Source organism: Agelaius phoeniceus, chromosome 5, assembly GCF_051311805.1.
Source record: "Agelaius phoeniceus isolate bAgePho1 chromosome 5, bAgePho1.hap1, whole genome shotgun sequence".
Taxonomy (NCBI): Eukaryota; Metazoa; Chordata; class Aves; order Passeriformes; family Icteridae; genus Agelaius; species Agelaius phoeniceus.
This window is the reverse complement of record NC_135269.1, coordinates 73,192,173-73,210,802: the sequence shown is the minus strand read 5'-3', so window position 1 is coordinate 73,210,802 and position 18,630 is coordinate 73,192,173. Positions and strand designations below refer to the sequence as shown.

The following is an 18,630-nucleotide window of genomic DNA, read 5'->3' as shown; positions in this document are numbered from 1 at the left end:
ACCCGCATCAGGGACAGGGACACGAACCCGGGACAGGGGCACATCCTGGGACACACACACGGGACAGGGACGCACGGACCAGGACAGGGACACGCACGGGGACAGGGAGACACACCCGGGACAGGGACTCCCATCCTGGGACAGGGACACGCATCAGGGACAGGGACACGGACCCGGGACAGGGACAGCGGCTCTGCCACGGGGTCTGGGGGCTCCGGGTGTCCGTGCCCGAGGCAGTGGCTGCTGTCCCTGTCCCTGTGCCCCGCCTGTCACCGGCCCCGTGCCCTGCCTGTCACCTGCTCCCTGCACTGGCTGTCACCTGCCTGCCACCTGTTTGTCACCTGCCCGACCTCTGGCCCCTGTCCCGGTTGTCACCTGCCCGTCACCCCGAGTGTCACCTCCCTGTCCCCTGTCCACTCCCTGTCCGCTGTCCCGGCTGTCACCGGCCTGTCCCCTGCCCCACGCTGAGGGGACACGGGGAGGGGTCTCCAGCACCCGGGACCCCCACCCCAAAGAGCCCCCCCATGTCACCCCCCCCCCGTGTGTCCCTTGTGTCCCCCCGGCCCCTCCCCCGCTCTGCCCCACGGCGATTGGGGGGTCCCGGGGGGCGGATTTGGGGAGGGGGCAGAAGGAGCGGTCGGGAATTTGGGGGTGGGATTTGGGGAAGGCGGGAATCGGGAAGGGGGAATTTGAGGGGTGGGATTTGGGGCGGGGGGAATTTGAGGGGGTTGGATTAAGGGCGGGATTTGGGATGGAGGAATTTGAAGAGGGCGGGATTTAGGGTGGAATTTAGGGCGGGATTTGGGAAGGGGGAAATTTGAGGGGGTGGGATTTGGGGCGGGATTTTGGGGTGGGGGGATTTGAGAGGGGGGAATTTGGGAAGGGAGGAATTTGAAGAGGGCGGGATTTAGGGTGGGATTTAGGGCGGGATTTGGGAAAGGGGAATTTGAAGGGGTGATACTTGGGGCGGGATTTTGGGGGGGAATTTGGGATGGAGGAATCCGAAGGGGTGGGATTTGGGGCGGGATTTTGGGGGGAGTTTTGGATGGAGGAATCCGAAGGGGTGGGATTTGGGGCGGGATTTTGGGTGGGATTTGGGATGGAGGAATCCGAAGGGGTGGGATTTGGGGCGGGATTAGGGAAGGCGGACTCGAGCGCCGGCCCCAGCGCGGCTTTATTGGTCTGAGTTTTACATTCTGCTGTCGAAACGGGGGCCCCGGGAGCGGCCCCGGCCCCAGAGCTGCGGGCGGGGAGCGCGGGGGGCACTGAGGTACAAACGGGGTCCCCCACCCCCTGTGCCACGCCCCAAACCCCCCCAAAACCACCCCAAACCCCCGTTACTGGCCAGGAGTGCGGATCTGGGGGTCCCCAGAGCCCCCCGCCCCAAATCCCACCCTTATGGGGGGGGTCCCACCCACCTCTGCTGCCGAGTCCCGGGGTGCGGGGGGGTCCCGGGGCTCAGCCCCCCCAAACCGTTGTGGTGCCCCCCAAACTGTCAGGGCCCCCCCAAACCGTTACCAACCCCCCCAACCGTCCCAACGCCCCCCCAGAGGCCGGGGGGGGCAGGATTTGGGGGATCCCCTCAGGAGCAGCGAGCCTTGTGCTGGAAATAGGCCTGGAAACGGCTCTGGGCGTAATCCTGGGGGAAAAAGGGGGCAAAAAAGGGGGAAAAGGGGTTAAAAATGGGGGGAAAGGGGAAAAAAAGGAGGGAAAGGGGGAAAAGGGGGGGAAGGAGGGAGAGGAAAAGGAGGAGGAAAAGGGGAGAAGGGGAAGAGGAAAAAGGGAGGAAAGGGCAGGGAAGGTGGGAAAAGGGGGAAAAGGGGGGAATGAAAGGGGGGAAATGGGCAAAAAAGGGGGGAAAAGGGGTTAAAAAGGGGAGGGAAGGGTTAAAAAGGGGGGGAATAGGATAAAGGGGGGAAAGGGGGGAGAAAAGGTGGGGAAAGGGGTAAATGGAGGGGAAAAGGGAGAAGGGGAAACAGGGAGGAAAGGGTGGGGAAGGAGGGAAAAGGGAGAAAAAAGGGGGATAAAAGGGGGGAAATGGGAGAAAATTTGGGAAAAAAGGGGAGAAAATGGGGGCAAATTGGGAAAAGAGGAAAGAAAAGGGAAAGGGGGAAAATGAGGGGAAAAGGGAGGGAAAAGGGGAAAATAGGGGAGAAAAAAGGGAGAAGGGGAAAGAGGGAGGAAAGGGCAGGGCAGGAGAGAAAAGGGAAAAAACGAGGGATAAAAGGGGGGAAATGGGAGAAAAATTGGGGAAAAGGGGGAGAAAATGGGGGGCAAATTGGGAAAAAGGAAAGAAAGGGGAAAGGGGAAAAATGGGGGGAAAAGAGGGGGAAGAAGGGGGAGAAAAGGGGGGAAAAGGGGAAAATAGGGGGGAAAAAGGGAGAATGGGGGAAAGAGGGAGGAAAGGGCAAGGGAAGAGGGAAAAGGGGGGATAAAAGGGGGGAGATGGGAGAAAAAGTGGGGAAAATGGGGAGAAAATGGGGGGCAAAATGGGAAAATGAAAGAAAGGGGAAAGGGGAAAAAACAGGGAGAAATGAGGGGAGGGAGGGGAAATAAGGGAGAAGGGGCTAAAAGGGGTTCAGGGGTCGTGGAGCCCCCAACAGGGGCACAGCGGCCCCCAGAGCTCACCAGGTACCCAAAGTGGATCGTGGAGATCTTGGCCTGCACCACGGACCAGAGCCCCCAGAAGAAGTGTGAGGCCAGGGTGAAGCTGGGGGGAAAAGGGGGGTGAGACCCCAAAATCCCCCCCGGGCACCCCAAAAACACCCGCGGGAGGGGGGCGTGGGGCAGGGGAGCCTAAAAATGGCACAGAAACCCCCAAGAGGGACAGAAACCCCAAACGGGAGCACAGAGACCCCAAATGGGGGCACAGAGAACCCTAAAAATGTCACAGAGAACCCAAATACAGGTAAAGAGACTGCAAAAGTGGAACAGAGGGCCCCAAATAGAGGTACAAAGCCCCCAAAAATCCCACTGAGGACCCTGAAAGTGGCACAGACATCCCAAAGTGGCACAGAGACCCCCAGTGGAGGTACAAAGACCCCGAAAAACCACACAGAGGACCCCAAGAGTGGCACAGAGGACCCCAAAGTGGCACAGAGGACCCCCCCAAAATGGCTCAGAGACCCAAAGTGAGGTCATAGAAACCCCAAAACTTGGCACAGAGGACCACAAAAGAGGCACGGAAACCCCAAACCGAGGTATAAAAACCCCCAAAAATCACACATGGGACCCCGAGAGTGGCACAGAGAGCCCCGAAAGTGGCACAGAGAGCCCCAAACAGAGGTACAAAGCCCCCCAGACATCCCCCTGAGGAGCCCCCGGTGCCCCGGCGGTACCGCTCGATCTCCCGCAGCATCTCCTCCTCCAGGCGCGCCTGCTCCTCCTGCGGGGCCCGCCCGGCGCCGCCCGACAGCGCCGCCGACAGGTAATGGCGGATGAAATGGAGCTGGGGAGGGGGTACAGGGGCTGGGACCACAAAGGGACCCCAGAGGGACACCCCAGTGCCAAAGGGACACCCCAGGGACACCCCCGGCCCCAAAGGGACACCCCAGGGACATCCCGGTGCCAAAGGGACCCCAAAGGGACTCCCCGGCCCCAAAGGGACACCCCAGGGACTCCCCAGTGCCAAAGGGACACCCCAGGGACACCCCCGGCCCCAAAGGGACCCCTGAGACCTCAGACAGGTAATGGCGGATGAAATGGAGCTGGGGGGGACACGGGGGCTGGGACCCCAAAGGGACACCCCAGGGACACCTCGGTGCCAAAGGGACCCCTGAGCACCTGGACAGGTAATGGTGGATGAAATGGAGCTGGGGAGGGGGTACAGGGGCTGGGACCCCAAAGGGAACCCAAAGGGACTCCCCGGCCCCAAAGGGACACCCCAGGGACACCCCAGGGACACCCCTGACCCCAAAGGGACCCCTGAGCACTGGGACAGGTGATGCTGGGTGAAATGGAGCTGGGGAGGGGGTACAGGGGCTGGGACCCCAAAGGGACTCCCTGGCACTAAAGAGACACCCAAGGGACACTCTGGTCCCAAAGGGACCCCAAAGGGACACCCCAGGGACACCCCAGTGCCAAAGGGACACCCCAGCCCCAAAGGGACCCCCGAGCATTCAGACAGGTAATGCCGGGTGAAATGGAGCTGGGGAGGGGCACGGGGGCTGGGACCACAAAGGGACACCCCAGGAACTCCCTGGCCCCAAAGGGACACCCCCGGCCCCAAAGGGACCCCTGAGCACTGGGACAGGTGATGCCGGATGAAATGGAGCTGGGGAGGGACAAAGGGGCTGGGAGCAGGGACTGGATCCCTCGGGAACCCCCCAGCCCCAAGGGACCCCTGCCCAGGGAATGTCCCCGGGACCCCAAAGGGACCACCCAGCCCCAAAGGAGCCCCTGCCCAGCCCTGGGACTCCCCGAGATCCCGGACAGGTGAAAAACCTGGAGGATGAAATGGAGCTGGGGAGGGTGGGAAGGGTTGGGATTGGGGCTGGGACCCCCCAAGGGATCCCCAAAGGGACCCCCCCCGCCCCAAGGGACCCCCCCGGGACCCCAAAGCCCCCCCCAAGGGGTCCTGGTCCCCCAGACCTGCTGCTGGCGGCTGGGGTAGTGCTCGGGGTGTGCCTGGAAGCAGGGCCAGCCCTCGTGGCTGTAGCTGTAAACCCACTCGCAGAAGTGATTGCCCAGGTCAAAGCCCCTGCAGCGGGGGGGTCACACAGCACCGACCCCTCTGTGAGCCCCAAAATCACTGGGGATCAGCACCGACCCCTCTGTGAGCCCAAAATCACTGGGGATCAGCACCGACCCCTCTGTGAGCCCCAAAATCACTGGGGATCAGCACCGACCCCTCTGTGAGCCCCAAAATCACTGGGGGATCAGCACTGACCCCACTGCCACCCCAAACCCACTGGGGATCAGCACTGACCCCACTGTGAGCCCCAAAATCACTGGGGGATCAGCACTGACCCCACTGTGAGCCCCAAAATCACTGGGGGATCAGCACTGACCCCACTGTGAGCCCAAACCCACCTGGGAGCCTTCAGAGGGAACCCCAAACCCCACGGGGAGTGTGGAGAGGGGATTGGAGCCCTAAATCCCACTGGGAGCATGGAGCGGGAACAGGGCACCCCCAAATCCCATCAGGATCATGGAGCAGGGAGGTGGAACCCCAAATCCCAACGGGGTCACGGAATACGAGCAGGAAACCCCAAAATCCCAGTGGGGTCATGGAGTGTGGGGAACCCTGTAGGGACCCCAAATCCTCTAGGGACCCCCAAATCCCCACAAGGGCTTCTAAAAGCTCCCAGGGACCCCCTAAAATCTCCCTAAAAAACAGAGCAGGGACTCAGAAGGGGGAGCCCCTAAACCCCACCAGGAATATGAGCAGGAAGCCCCCAAATCCCAGTGGGATCATGGAGTGTGAGGGACCCCCCCCGGGATCCCCCAAATCCCTGCAGGGACCCCCAAATCCCCCAGGATCAGGGACTTGTGAGGGGGAGCTCCTAATCCCACCGGGACCGTGGAACATGAGCGGGAGTGGGGAAATCCCAGTGGGATCATGGAACATGAGGGAACACCAGGGACACCCCAAATCCCCTCAGGGACCCCCCAGATCCCCTCAGGGACCCCCAAATCCCCTCAGGGACACCCCAAACCCCCCAGGGGCCCCCCAGATCCCCTCAGGGACCCCCAGATCCCCCCAGGGACCCCCAAATCCCCTCAGGGACCCCCCCAAACCCCCCAGGGGCCCCCAAGCCCACCGGTAGTTGTAGCTGCTGTACTCGAAGTCGATGAGCATGAGCCGGTCTGAGGAGGCCTCGCGCCCCGCCAGGAGCAGGATGTTCCCTGTGGGGTCGGGGTTTGGGGGATTTATGGGGTTTTGGGGGATCTGGGGGATGTGGGGGACAGGGCCACCCTGTGTCACTCACCCTCCTGCACGTCGTTGTGGCAGAAGACCACCGGGGACGGGGTGGCCTCCAGCAGGTCCCTGAGGGGCGAGAGGGGCTCAGAAGGGACACGGGGAGGGGTTGGGGGAACAGGGTGGGGACAGAGGGACAGCCCGGGGACAGCCCAGGGACATGGGAGGGTACCAGGAGTATGGGGACATGGGGACATGAGGGACAGCCCAAGGACATGGAGGGGTCCTGGGATATGGGAACATGGGGGGACAGCAGGGCCACGGGGACATGGGGGATGCAGGGATCTGGGGACATGGGGGCACAGGGACTTTGGGGGCAAGGGGGATACCTGGCATACAAGGACACTGGGGACACCGGAATCCAGGGAAATGGGGACATGGGGACACCAGGGGTACAGGGACACAGGGACGCCAGGGACATGGAGATGGTCCAAGGAAATGGGGACACAGGGATATGGGGGATACAGGGGACACCAGGGACACCCCAAGGATATGGGGGACACAGGGACACTGGGGACATGGCAGGTGCAGGGATATGGGACACAAGGGACATGGGGACACAGAGGAACAAAAGGCATGGGTGACACCAGGAGATAGAGGTGACACAGATACAAGGGACACAGGGGAGACACCAGGGTCACCCTGAGGACATGGGGGACACAGGTGACACCAGGGACACAGAGACACACAGGGATATGTGGGACATGGGGGACACCAGGGATAGGAGGACACGAGGGACCCGAGATAGAAAGGACAGAGGGGACAGAGGGGAGGACAGAACCACAGACGCCCCGGCCCCACAGCATCGCTGCCCTGGGGACGCCGTGGGGCCGGGCGGGGACAAGGGACAGCAGAGGGACACTCAGGGGGTGGCAGTGACCTGAGGCTCCTCATCTCCTGCTCCAGGTTGTAGCCCCGGAGCTGCTCCAGCTGCTGCAGCTGTGCCGGCTCTGAGAACGTCAGCTCTGAGATCTGCTGCAGGTACCTGGGGACACGGGACAGTGGGGACACGGGACAGTGGGGACACAGGGGACAGAACCCCCGGAGCTCTCTGCCCAGCCCCGGCCACCCCAAGGCCACCCCAGGGCCACCCACTGTCCCCTCTGTGTCACACGGGACCCTCTGGAAGCAGCCAGGAAACCCCCGGGCTCTGGACCTGCTGGGATTTGGGGTTCCCACTCCCTGATCCCAATGGGATTTGGGGTCCCCACTCCCTGATCCCAATGGGACTTGGGGTTCCCACTCCCTGATCCCAATGGGACTTGGGTCCCCCCTCACAAGTTCATGATCCCGCTGGGATTTGGAGCTCTCCCACCCCATTCCCTCTTCCCAATCGGATTTTGGGGACCCCACTCCCTGCTCCCAGTGGGATTTGGGTTCCCATTCCCCATTCCCAGTGGGGTTTGGGTCCCCCCCTCCCCACTCTCTGTTCCCAGTAGGATTTTGGTCCCCCTTCCCTGTTCCCAGTGGGATCAGGTCCCCTCACCCCATTCACCATTCCCAGGGGGATTTTGGTCCTCTCTCCCTATTCCCAGTGGGATTTTGGGTCCCCTCACCCCATTCCCTGTTCCCAGTAGGATTTTGGTCCCCCCTCCCCGTTCCCAGTGGGATCAGGTCCCCTCACCCCATTCCCTGTTCCCGGTGGGATTTTGGTCCTCTCTCCCCAATCCCAGTGGGATTTTGGTCCCCCCTCCCCGTTCCCAGTGGGATTTTGGGTCCCCTCACCCCATTCCCTGTTCCCAGTGGGATTTTGGTCCCCCCTCCCCGTTCCCAGTGGGATTTTGTGTCCCCCATCCCCATACCCAGTGGGATCAGGTCCCCCTGTTCCCAGTGGGATTTTGGTCCCCCCTCCCCATTCCCAGTGGGATCAGGTCCCCTGACCCCATTCCCTGTTCCCAGTGGGATTTTGTGTCCCCCATCCCCATTCCCAGTGGGATCAGGTCCCCCTGTTCCCAGTGGGATTTCAGTCCCCCCTCCCCTCTCCCAGTGGGATCAGGTCCCCTCACCCCTCCATGGTCCCAAAGAGCCACTTGGGCTCCTTGTTGAAGGGCATGGCCATGCCGTGGAAGCGCGCCATGGTGACGGCGATCTCGGCCGAGACGCGCGGGTCCCGCAGCTCCTCGGTGCGCAGCCGCCGGCTCTGGGGGGGCACGGGGGGTTGGGGGTGCCCGGGGGGGGCACGGGGGGCGCGGGGGACCCCGATCCTACCGGCAGGTACTGCTCCAGGCGGCCCTGCGGGAACACCCCGAAGAGGCGCGGCCCCAGCGCGCGCTCGGCCAGGATGGCGAACATGACGCTCTCCAGCACCAGCGAGTCCACGCCCTGTGGAGGGGGGACAGGGGCGCCCCAAAACGGGGACACAGATTGGGACACCGAAAACACGGGACACCAAACGGGGATCCCCAAAAATGGGACCCAAAAACGGGACCACAGACTGGGACACCAAAAACATGGGACACCAAAAGGGGATCCCCAAAAACGGGATCCCAAAGAACACAGGACGGCAACAGGGAGCCCCAAAACAGGACCCAAAAACGGGACCACAAATTGGGACATAGAAAACAAAAGACACCAACAGGGATCCCCAAAATGGGACACAAAAATGGGACCACAGATTGGGACACCAAAAACACGGGATGCCAAAATAGGATCCCCAAAATGGGATCCCCAAAAATGGGATCTCAAATTGGGACACAAAAAACACAGGACACCAAACAGGGATCCCAAAATGGGACCCAAAAACGGGACCCCAAATTGGGACACAAAAACACAGGACACCAAACAGGGATCCCAAAAATGGGACCACAGATTGGGACACCAAAAACACGGGACACCCAAACAGGGATCCCTAAAAATGGGACCACAAATTGGGACACAGAAAACACAGGACACAAATAGGGATCCCCAAAAACGGGACACAGAAAACATGGGACACCAACAGGGATCCCCAGAAACTGGACCCCAAATTGGGACACCAACAGGGATCCCCAAAAACCAGATCCCAGATCGGGACACCAAAATGGGGTCCCCAAAAATGGGACCCCAAATTGGGACACCAAAACCACGGGACACCAAACAGGGATCCCCAAGAATGGGACCCCAAATAGGAAATCCAAAAATGGGACCACTAAAACAGGACACCAAAATGGGACCCCCAAAATGGGATCCCCAAAACCGGGATCTCAAATTGGGACACAAAAAACACAGGACACCAAACAAGGATCCCAAAAAATGGGACTCAAAAATGGGACCACAAAAACGGGACCCCAAATAGGAAATCCAAAAATGGTACCACAAAAACAGGACACCAAAACGGGATCCCCAAAATGGGACCCAAAAACAGGACCCCAAAAACCAGGATCCCCATACCGTTACCCCAAAACCGAGACCCCAAAACAGTAACTCCAACACCAGCACCCCAAAAACGGGCCCCCAGCTCAGCACCCCCAATACTGGCGCCCCAAAAATGGGACATCAAACCCAACACCCCAAGGAGCCTCAGAACCCCAAACCCCAGCACCTCCCACCCCAGAGGGAGGGCACCCAAAAACCCTAATCCCAGGGAGTTCAGGGGGTTCCCTTGGGGTCCTCATGGGGTTTGGGGTCCCGGGGGTCCCCACGGGGAGTGGCTGTCCCCCCCACCTGCAGGATGGCCCCGGAATCCCCAACCCCAGCACTCCCACTCCAGCTGGATCCCCAATCCCAGGGCATCCCTTGGGGTCCCCACGGGGAGTGGCTGTCCCCCCCACCTGCAGGATGGCCTCGGAATCCCCAACCCCAGCACTCCCACCCCAGCCGGATCCCCAACCCAGGGGGTCCCTTGGGTCCCCATGGGGTCCCCGTGGGGTTTGGGGTCCCCGTGGGGTGTGGCTGTGCCCTCACCTGCAGGATGGCCCCATAGACGCGCAGCAGCACCTGCCGGGGCTCGTCCCCCACGCTCTGCACGTGCTCGGGCAGCGCACACTTGTACAGCAGGTTACTGAGCCCCCCTCTGTGGGACAGGGACATTGGGGACATCAGGGGGACACTGACACACCCCAGACAGCGCACACTTGTACAGCAGGTTACTGAGCCCCCCGCTGTGGGACAGGGACACTGGGGACATTGGGGACACCAGGGGGACACTGACCCACCCGGGCAGTGCACACTGGTACAGGAGTTCTCCACTGTGGGATTTGTGGGGTCAGGGGGCACCAGGACACTGGGAACCAGGGGGAGAAGGGGAGACACTGAAGTGGCACTGGTAACTGCAGGGGACATGGGGGGACAGCCACACCCCTGTTCAGGATGTGCTGGGTACCTGGCAGGGGATGGGGACACTGGGGACAATGGACTGGGGACACGGGGGACAATGCTTGGGGACACTGGGAGAGGCACTGGAGTACGAGTCCGGGGGAAAACTGGGGGCAGCTGGGAGAGGGACCAGGACACCAGTCCGTGGGGACAACCGGGGGACAGGGATGATGGTCTGGGAGGCGACTGGGAGGGGGACACTGGGACACGGCCCCGAGGGCAGCTGGGGACACTGGGGGACAGGGATGCTGCTTCGGGGAGGGGCAGCTGGGGACACTGGGAAGGGGTCGGGGAAGGGACTGGGACACTGGTCCGGGGACACTGGGAGGGACACTGGGTCCAGAGGACAGCAGGGACACTGGGAGGGGACTGGGACACAGGTCTGGGGACACTGGGAGGGGACAGGGACACCGCTGCGGGGTAACCGGGGCCGCTGTGAGGGACGCTTCCCTAAACCCCGGGACGAGACCACCGCGGAGAGGGCGGGGGGGGGAACACGCCTCTCGCCCGTTCCGCTTCCTACCCGATGGGCCAGATGCCGAACTCGTCCGGGCCGATGAGCTTCCAGGAGCCGGCCAGAAACTCGCGGCACCAGGCGTAGGCCTGCAGGCGGGTGGCGGCAGGGACATCGCCGTCCTCGCTGCCGCTGCCCTGGCCCCCCGCCGCCGCCGCCATGGTCGCCCCTGCCCCGTTCCGCTCGGCCAGGGCGGCGCCCGGGCAGCCTCTAACCAATAACAACGCGGTTCGCTGATTGACGGTTTAACCGACCAATAGAAAGCCACCTCGGGGAGGTGGTGCGTGCGCGGCAGCCAATGGGCGCGCTCGGCGGGATGCGGCGGAACGTGGAGGTGAAGGCGCGGCTGAGGGCGCGGGAGGAAGCGCTGAGGGCGGCCCTGAGGCTGCGGGGGCTGGGCCCGGTGTGCCCCGTGTGCCCCGGGGCCGGGCAGGGACCGTCCCAGGTGTGCCCCGGGGCCGGGCAGGGACCGCCCCAGGTGTGCCCCGGGGGCGGACCGGGCACAGGTGAGGGGCAGGAGCCGCCCCAGGTGTGCCCCGGGGGCGGACCGGGCACAGGTGAGGGGCAGGAGCCGCCCCAGGTGTGCCCCGGGGGCGGGCAGGTGCTGCTCCAGACCGACACGTTCTTCCGGGTGCCGCGGGGGCGGCTCAAGCTGCGCCAGACACAGGTGAGGGGTGGCTGGAGGGGCTTGGCCCTGGCCCTGTCCTCACGTGTCCCCGTGCTCTCCTGTCCCTGTTCTCACCTGTCCCTACCTGTGGCTGCCCCCAGGACGGCCGGGGGGAGCTGATTTTCTACGAGCGCCCCGACAGCGCCGGCCCCAAACTGTCCAGGTTCAGCATCACCCCCACGGCCGACCCCGAGGGGCTGCAGGTGAGCGGGGCTGGGGGAGAGCTGGGGTCCCTGTGCCACCTTGTCACCCGCTGTGCCACCCCTGTAATCCCCTGTGCCACCCCTGTCACCCCCTGTGCCCACAGGCGGTGGTGGCATGGGCCCTGGGCTCTGTGGGGTTGCTGTGTCACCCCCTGTCACCCCTGTCCCCGTGTCACCCCAAGCAGTGCTGTCCCAGTCCCTAGGCTTTGTGGGGTCCCTGTCTCACCCCCTGTCACCCCCTGTCAGCCCTGTCCTCATGGCCCCAGGCGGTGCTGTCGCAGTCCCTGGGCGTGCTGGGCACTGTGGGGTCCCTGTGTCACCCCTGTCCCATCCCTGTCCCTGTCCCCAGGCAGTGCTGTCGCAGTCTCTGGGCACTGTGGGGTCCCTGTGTCATCCCTGTCCCCGTCCCCAGGCGGTGCTGTCGCAGTCTCTGGGCACTGTGGGGTCCCTGTGTCACCCCTGTCCCTGTCCCCAGGCAGTGCTGTCGCAGTCCCTGGGCATGCTGGGCCCTGTGTCACCTCTGTCCCCTGTCCCCAGGCGGTGCTGTCGCAGTCCCTGGGCGTGCTGGGCACGGTGAGGAAGGAGCGGCTCCTGTTCCTGCTGGGCCAGACCCGGCTGCACCTGGACCGGGTGCAGGGGCTCGGGGACTTCCTGGAGCTGGAGGTGAGGGGACAGGGGGAGTGGCACCCCGGGTGGCCCTGGTGGCCCTGGTGGCCCTGGGTGACCGTGGGTGGCCGCAGGTGGTGCTGCGGCCGGAGCAGAGCGAGGAGGACGGGCAGCGCCTGGCGCGGGAGCTGCTGCAGGAATTCGGGATTGGGGAGCAGGACCTCATCTCTGGGGCCTACCTGGATCTGCTGCTGGCACAGGGGGACAACGGGGACACCCCCTGAGCCACCCCCCGGCCAGCCAGGGACAGCGGGGTGAGGGCACGGGGACCTGGCTGTGCCCACCCTATAAACACCTTGTGCCTTGTGCCACCCCATAAACACCCTGTACCCCCTATGGACACCCTGTGCCTTGTGCCACCCCATAAACACCCTGTGCCCACCCCATAAACACCCTGTACCCCTATGGACACCCTGTGCTCACCCCATAAACACACAGTGCCTTGTCCCACCCCATAAACACCCTGTACCCCCTATGGACACCCTGTGCCCACCCCATAAACACCCTGTACCCCTATGGACATGCTGTGCCCACCCCATAAACACCCTGTACCCCTATGGACATGCTGTGCCCACCCCATAAACACCCTGTACCCCCTATGGACACCCTGTGCCCACCCCATAAACACCCTGTACCCCTATGGACATGCTGTGCCCACCCCATAAACACCCTGTACCCCCCATGGACACCCTGTGCCCACCCCATAAACACACAGTGCCCCTATGGACACACCTTGTGCCTTGTCCCACCCCATAAACACCTTGTGCCCACCCCACAGACACCCCCAGCCCCATAATGCCCCCCAAAAACCCCATTCCCATCCCACAGAAACCCCCTGCCCTGTCCCCCCCCCACAGACACCCCCAGCCCCAAAGCCCCCCCTGGAAACCCCACACTGCCCCATGGTCACCCTGTCCCCCTGCCAAGGTCACCCTGTCCCCCCATGGCCACCGTGTCCCCTGCCCATGGTCACCATGTCCCCTGCCCATGGCCACCGTGTCCCCCCATGGCCACCGTGTCCCCCCATGGTCACCCTGTCCCCCCATGGCCACTGTGTCCTCCTGCCCATGGTCACCCTGTCCCCCCATGGCCACCGTGTCCCCTTCCCATGATCACCAATAAACTCCGGGCCCGCCCCGTGTCCGTGTCCAGCTGTGTTCATTCCTGGGGTCACCCTGTCCCCCCCGTGTGACATTCCTGGGCTCGGAGGTGGCAGCGATGCCCGGCCCCGATCCTGGATTATGTCCGGAACCTCGGGAAGTGCCGGGGGGGCCAGGGGTGACAGATGGGTGACGGGGGGTGGTGACATCTGTGCCAGCTGCTGCTGCTGCTGCCACCCCGGCCTGCCTGGGGGGGGGGATGGAGGCTGGAAAATCCCCTGGGATCCAGCGGGGCAAGGCCACCCCCCGTGTCCCCAAGTGCCACCTCTGTGGGGATGGAAACCCCTGTGGGGATGGTGATCCCAAACCTTTCTGGGAGTTTTCCCACATTTTCCAAAGGTGGCCCCGGTGAGGCCCCAGCTGGAATCCTGGAGAGCCCTGGAGGGGCTGGAATGGGGCCAGGAAGGGAACAGGGCTGGGAAGGGCTGGAAAATTCCAGAGGGCTGTGGGAGGAGACTGGAAAACTCCAGAGGGGATTGGGATTTGGGTTGGAAAACTCTGGAGGGGTTTGGGATTTGGGCTGGAAAACTCTGGAGGGGTTTGGGATTTGGGCTGGAAAACTCTGGAGGGATTTGGGATTTGGGCTGGAAAACTCCGGCTGGATTTGGGATCTGGGCTCAGCCTGGAGCAGAGGCGGCTCTGGGGCTCCTTTGGGACGGGCTCTGGCTCATCCCGGGATTCTCAGGGAAGCTTCTGGAAGCCCTGGCCTGGCCCTGGGGCTCCCTCATTCCCGAGGGATTTCCCTTTGCTTCCCAGATTTCCATCGGGCCTGGGCGGGGCTCGGGGCTGGGCCCTGCCGGGTGCTCCTGGATCCGGGATTTCCCGGCTTTGGCTTTTCCTCTTCCAAAGGGAAATTCCTTTTTTTTTTGGGTGGAATCTCAGCTCCAGCTGCTCCAGCTGCTGCTCCAGGAGCTGATGTTCCATGTTTGGGTGGGAAATGGTGGGGGTTGGATGCGGAGAGGGGCCGGGATTTGGGAATGAGGAGACCCTGCAGCTCTGTGGGAAGGACTTGGCTGGAAGTGAGAGGGAAAAGGGAAAACTTGGGATAAGGAGAGCAGGAAGAATTGAATGGATGGATTTTCCTCAGGCTGGATTTTCCCAGCGGGAATTTCTCCCATTTTTCAGAGCTCATGTGGGTCCAAATGGATCCTCTGGATCTATTCTGGAAGCCAAAGGTTTGGGATCGACCCAGGGTGGAATTCCCAGATCCTGGGAATGGAAACCATTGGAAAACTTCCTGGGACATGCCCGTGGGATCTCCTGGATCCTGGGGGATCCTTGGGATGGGCTGGGAGGTCCTTCCCAGGCAGGCCCCGCCAGGGTTGGGGAATTGTGGAATCCTGGCCCATGGAATGCCAGCAGTGCCTCGGGAAGGGCCCCCGAGCCCCCCAGGGATCCGTGCAGGGAGAGCCCGGGAAATGTGGGATGTGCCCCGGGCTGGGGCCAGGGCAGCTGTGCCGGGATCGGGGCAGGGATCGGGAATGTCCTTCTGGGCCTGCCCAGCTCCTGCCAGGAGCCAGCGGGGATCGGGATCTGCTCCAGGGAATGAGCCCCGGGAAAAGAGGGAGCGGCCTCAGCCTGGGCCAGGGCAGGCTCAGCTCTGGGATTTGGGATCGTTTTCCATGGAAAGGGCTCAGGCCTTGGCAGGGGTTGCCCAGGGAGCTCTGGAGTCGCCGTCCCTGGAGGTGTCCAAGGAATTCCTGGAGGTGGCACTCAGGGCTCTGGTGGGGATCGGGCCCAGCTTGGACTCAGTGACCTTGGAATTCTTTCCCAGACTCAATAATCTTGGAATTCTATGCTCACACCCTTGTGAATTGCCAGCACAACCCAATTATCCAGGGAATGAGCCCTGGGAAAAGAGGGAGTGGCCTCAGCCTGGGCCAATGGGGATATTTGGGATCATTTTCCATGGAAAGGGGGCCAAGCCTTGGCAGGGGCCAGAGGAATCCCGGAACATCTGGAGTGGGATCCCAAAGGAGCATCGAGCCCAGCTTATCCTTGGAAAACCTTTGAAGTCCCTTGAAGCCACAATTCCCTCTGGGAGTTTGGGAATCCCTGGGCTTGGGAAGACCCTGCTCGGTTTTCAGGGAATGTTTTCCCTGTGGAATGGGGGTCAAACACCCCGGGGGGAGCTCCTGGAACCCCAAACCCCGGCTGGGGTGGGGCCGTGTCCCAAAACCCCAAAGGAACAAAGATGGGAATGGGAATGTTGGGGTGGAAACTGGGAATGGGAATGTTGGGATTGAGATGGGAATGGGAATGTTGGGATGGGAACTGGGAATGGGAATGTTGGGGTGAAGAAAGGAATGGGAAAGTGGGGTGAAAACTGGGAATATTGGGATGGATCAGAATGTTGGAGTGATGTTGGATGGATGGATGGATGATGGATGGATGGATGGATGGATGGATGGATGGATGGATGGATGGATGGATGATGGATGGATGATTGATGGATGAGGGATGGATGGATGGATGGATGATGGATGGATGGATGGATGGATGGATGATGGATGGATGGATGATGGATGGATGATGGATGGATGGATGGATGGATGATGGATGGATGGATGATGGATGGATGGATGGATGATGGATGGATGGCTGATGGATGGATGGATGGATGGATGGATGGATGGATGGATGGATGGATGGATGGATGATGGATGGATGGTGGATGGATGGATGATGGATGGATGGATGGATGGATTGAAGGATGGATGGATTGAAGGATGGATGGATGGATGATGGATGGATGATGGATGGATGATGGATGGATGGATGGATGGATGGATGGATGGATGGATGGATGGATGGATTGAAGGATGGATGATGGATGGATGGATGGATGGATGGATTGAAGGATGGATGATGGATGGATGGATGGATGGATGGATGGATGGATGGATGGATTGAAGGATGGATGGATGGATGATGGATGGATGGATGATGGATGGATGATGGATGGATGATGGATGGATGGATGATGGATGGATGGATGATGGATGGATGGATGATGGATGATGGATGGATGGATGGATGGATGGATGGATGGATGGATGGATGGATGATGGATGAATGATGGATGATGGATGGATGGATGGATGGATGGATGGATGGATGGATGGATGGATGGATGGATGATGGATGGATGATGGATGGATGGGGGATGGATGGATGGATGGATGGATGATGGATGGATGGATGGATGGATGGATGGATGATGGATGAATGATGGATGGATGGATGATGGATGGATGATGGATGGATGGATGATGGATGGATGATGGATGGATGATGGATGATGGATGGATGGATGATGGATGGATGATGGATGGATGGATGGATGGATGGATGGATGGATGGATGATGGATGAATGATGGATGGATGGATGATGGATGGATGATGGATGGATGATGGATGATGGATGGATGGATGATGGATGGATGATGGATGGATGGATGGATGGATGGATGGATGGATGGATGGATGGATGGATGGGGGATGGATGGCTGATGGATGGATGGCTGATGGATGGATGGATGGATGATGGATGGATGGATGATGGATGGACGATGGATGGATGATGGATGGATGGATGGATGGATGGATGATGGATGAATGATGGATGGATGGATGATGGATGGATGGATGGATGGATGGATGATGGATGGATGGATGATGGATGATGGATGATGGATGGATGATGGATGGATGGATGGATGGATGGATGGATGGATGGATGGATGGATGATGGATGGATGATGGATGGATGGATGGATGGATGGTGGATGGATGGATGATGGATGGATGGATGATGGATGGATGGGGGATGGATGATGGATGGATGATGGATGGATGATTGATGGATGATGGATGGATGGATGATGGATGGATGGATGATGGATGGATGGATGGATGATGGATGATGGATGGGGGATGGATGGCTGATGGATGGATGGATGATGGATGCATGGATGGATGATGGATGGATGAGGAATGGATGGATGGATGATGGATGGCTGGGAGGGAGGGAATGGGAAGCTGGGATGGATGGGAATTTTGGGAAGAGGCACAGGCAGGAGTGGGTCATAGAGGGGTGGGGGTTGGGGTGCCCTGGGTGTCCCCTTGGCCCTGTGGTGGCACCAAAGTGGCCTCAGCCTCGCTTGGGGACATGGGGGACACTGAGGGTGTGGGGACACTGAGGGACATGGGGGACACTGAGGGTGTGGGGACACTGAGGGACATGGGGGACACAGGGGGACACTGAGGGACATGGGGGACACAGGGGTGGCATGCAGGAGCTGGGGACACAGGGGGACACTGAGGGAATGGGGGACACACGGGGACACTGAGGGACCCCACATCCCACGGGTGGCAGTTCGGGGCTCGCATTGCCCGCGCCCCGAACTGGGACCGTCCCTGGTGTCCCCTGCGGCCACCAGCGGCGGCCGCTGTCCGGTCCCGGTGTCAGCACCAGGGACAGCTCCGCTCGCGGGCCCTGCGCGGCCCCCGGCCCCGCTCAGCGACCCTACAGAGCGACCCCATAGAGCGCCCCATAGGGCCCGATCCCCTACAGAGACCTGACCCCCTTATAGGCTCCCCCAGATCCCCTATAGACCCCCTATAGCCCCCCGATCCCCTATAGACGCCGGAGCCCCTGTGCTCTGCTCCCAGTTCCCACACAGCTCCTGTCCCCTCTTACCGACCCCACAGACCCCCTGAGCCCTTATGGATCCCTCAGCACCCCTACAGAGCTTCGGGATCCCCTACAGACCCCCCCGATCCCCTATAGCCCCTCTGCCTCCGCGTACAGCCCCGGTTCCCCTTTCCCGCCTTCAGCACCGCGGACAGCTCCGCCCCCGGCCCTGTCACCGCCCCTATAGAGCCCCGCGCACCCTATGGACACCCCGACCACCCTATAAACTGCCCTGCCCCACTGCAGAGCCTGTGACCACCCTATAAACCGCCCTGCCCCACTACAGAACCCCTGAACCCCCTACAGACCCCCTGGCCACCCCTATAAACCCTCTGGCCCCACTTTAGACCCTCGACCCCTCCTATAGACCCCCTGACCCCACTATAAAACCCCTGATGTCCTAGAGACCCTACTGACCCCCTGTTCCCCCCCCCCCCGCGATCCGACCCCTTCCTGCCCCTCTCCGTCCCAGCTTTCCCTCCTGATCCCACCCCATTCCAAAGCCCCTTC

At 61.5% G+C, this 18,630-nt stretch overlaps 2 protein-coding genes across 6 annotated transcripts; one reads left to right on the top strand and one right to left on the bottom strand.

The window, feature by feature from the left end:
- Positions 1 to 1,340: 1,340 nt before the first annotated feature.
- CHKB (choline kinase beta) lies at positions 1,341 to 11,039 on the bottom strand. Of its 3 annotated transcripts, XM_077179328.1 has the most exons (11): positions 10,737 to 11,039; positions 9,803 to 9,911; positions 8,129 to 8,242; positions 7,927 to 8,060; positions 6,801 to 6,905; positions 5,931 to 5,989; positions 5,763 to 5,847; positions 4,591 to 4,699; positions 3,339 to 3,448; positions 2,629 to 2,710; positions 1,341 to 1,639 (listed from the first exon to the last, which is right to left on the bottom strand). In XM_077179328.1, the coding sequence occupies exons 1-11, from the start codon at positions 10,886 to 10,888 to the stop codon at positions 1,583 to 1,585; spliced, it is 1,116 nt and encodes a 371-aa protein (XP_077035443.1). In that variant the 5' UTR covers positions 10,889 to 11,039; the 3' UTR covers positions 1,341 to 1,582. The 3 variants fall into 3 exon arrangements, with proteins under 3 accessions (XP_077035443.1, XP_077035441.1, XP_077035440.1); XM_077179325.1 differs by lacking the exons at positions 1,341 to 1,639; positions 2,629 to 2,710; positions 3,339 to 3,448 and adding an exon at positions 3,776 to 4,461; XM_077179326.1 differs by lacking the exons at positions 6,801 to 6,905; positions 7,927 to 8,060; positions 8,129 to 8,242; positions 9,803 to 9,911; positions 10,737 to 11,039 and having other exon boundaries at positions 5,931 to 6,794.
- Positions 10,977 to 13,400, top strand: LOC143694181 (uncharacterized). Of its 3 annotated transcripts, XM_077179332.1 has the most exons (5): positions 10,977 to 11,139; positions 11,173 to 11,394; positions 11,496 to 11,597; positions 12,135 to 12,260; positions 12,338 to 13,400. In XM_077179332.1, the coding sequence occupies exons 1-5, from the start codon at positions 11,026 to 11,028 to the stop codon at positions 12,485 to 12,487; spliced, it is 714 nt and encodes a 237-aa protein (XP_077035447.1). In that variant the 5' UTR covers positions 10,977 to 11,025; the 3' UTR covers positions 12,488 to 13,400. The 3 variants fall into 3 exon arrangements, with proteins under 3 accessions (XP_077035447.1, XP_077035446.1, XP_077035448.1); XM_077179331.1 differs by having other exon boundaries at positions 11,026 to 11,394; XM_077179333.1 differs by lacking the exon at positions 11,496 to 11,597 and having other exon boundaries at positions 11,026 to 11,394.
- Positions 13,401 to 18,630: the final 5,230 nt, after the last annotated feature.

Coding starts and splice junctions, on each gene's coding strand:
- CHKB (XM_077179325.1), bottom strand. CDS start 10,888: ATGGCGGCGGCGGCGGGGGGCCAGGGCAGCGGCAGCGAGGACGGCGAT. Junction 6,906..7,926: donor CTCTTTGGGACCATGGAGGG/GTGAGGGGACCT, acceptor CCGTGTCCCCAG/GTACCTGCAGCAGATCTCAG. Junction 5,990..6,800: donor CAGGAGATGAGGAGCCTCAG/GTCACTGCCACC, acceptor CTCGCCCCTCAG/GGACCTGCTGGAGGCCACCC.
- LOC143694181 (XM_077179331.1), top strand. CDS start 11,026: ATGGGCGCGCTCGGCGGGATGCGGCGGAACGTGGAGGTGAAGGCGCGG. Junction 11,598..12,134: donor CCGACCCCGAGGGGCTGCAG/GTGAGCGGGGCT, acceptor CCCTGTCCCCAG/GCGGTGCTGTCGCAGTCCCT. Junction 12,261..12,337: donor GGGACTTCCTGGAGCTGGAG/GTGAGGGGACAG, acceptor GGGTGGCCGCAG/GTGGTGCTGCGGCCGGAGCA.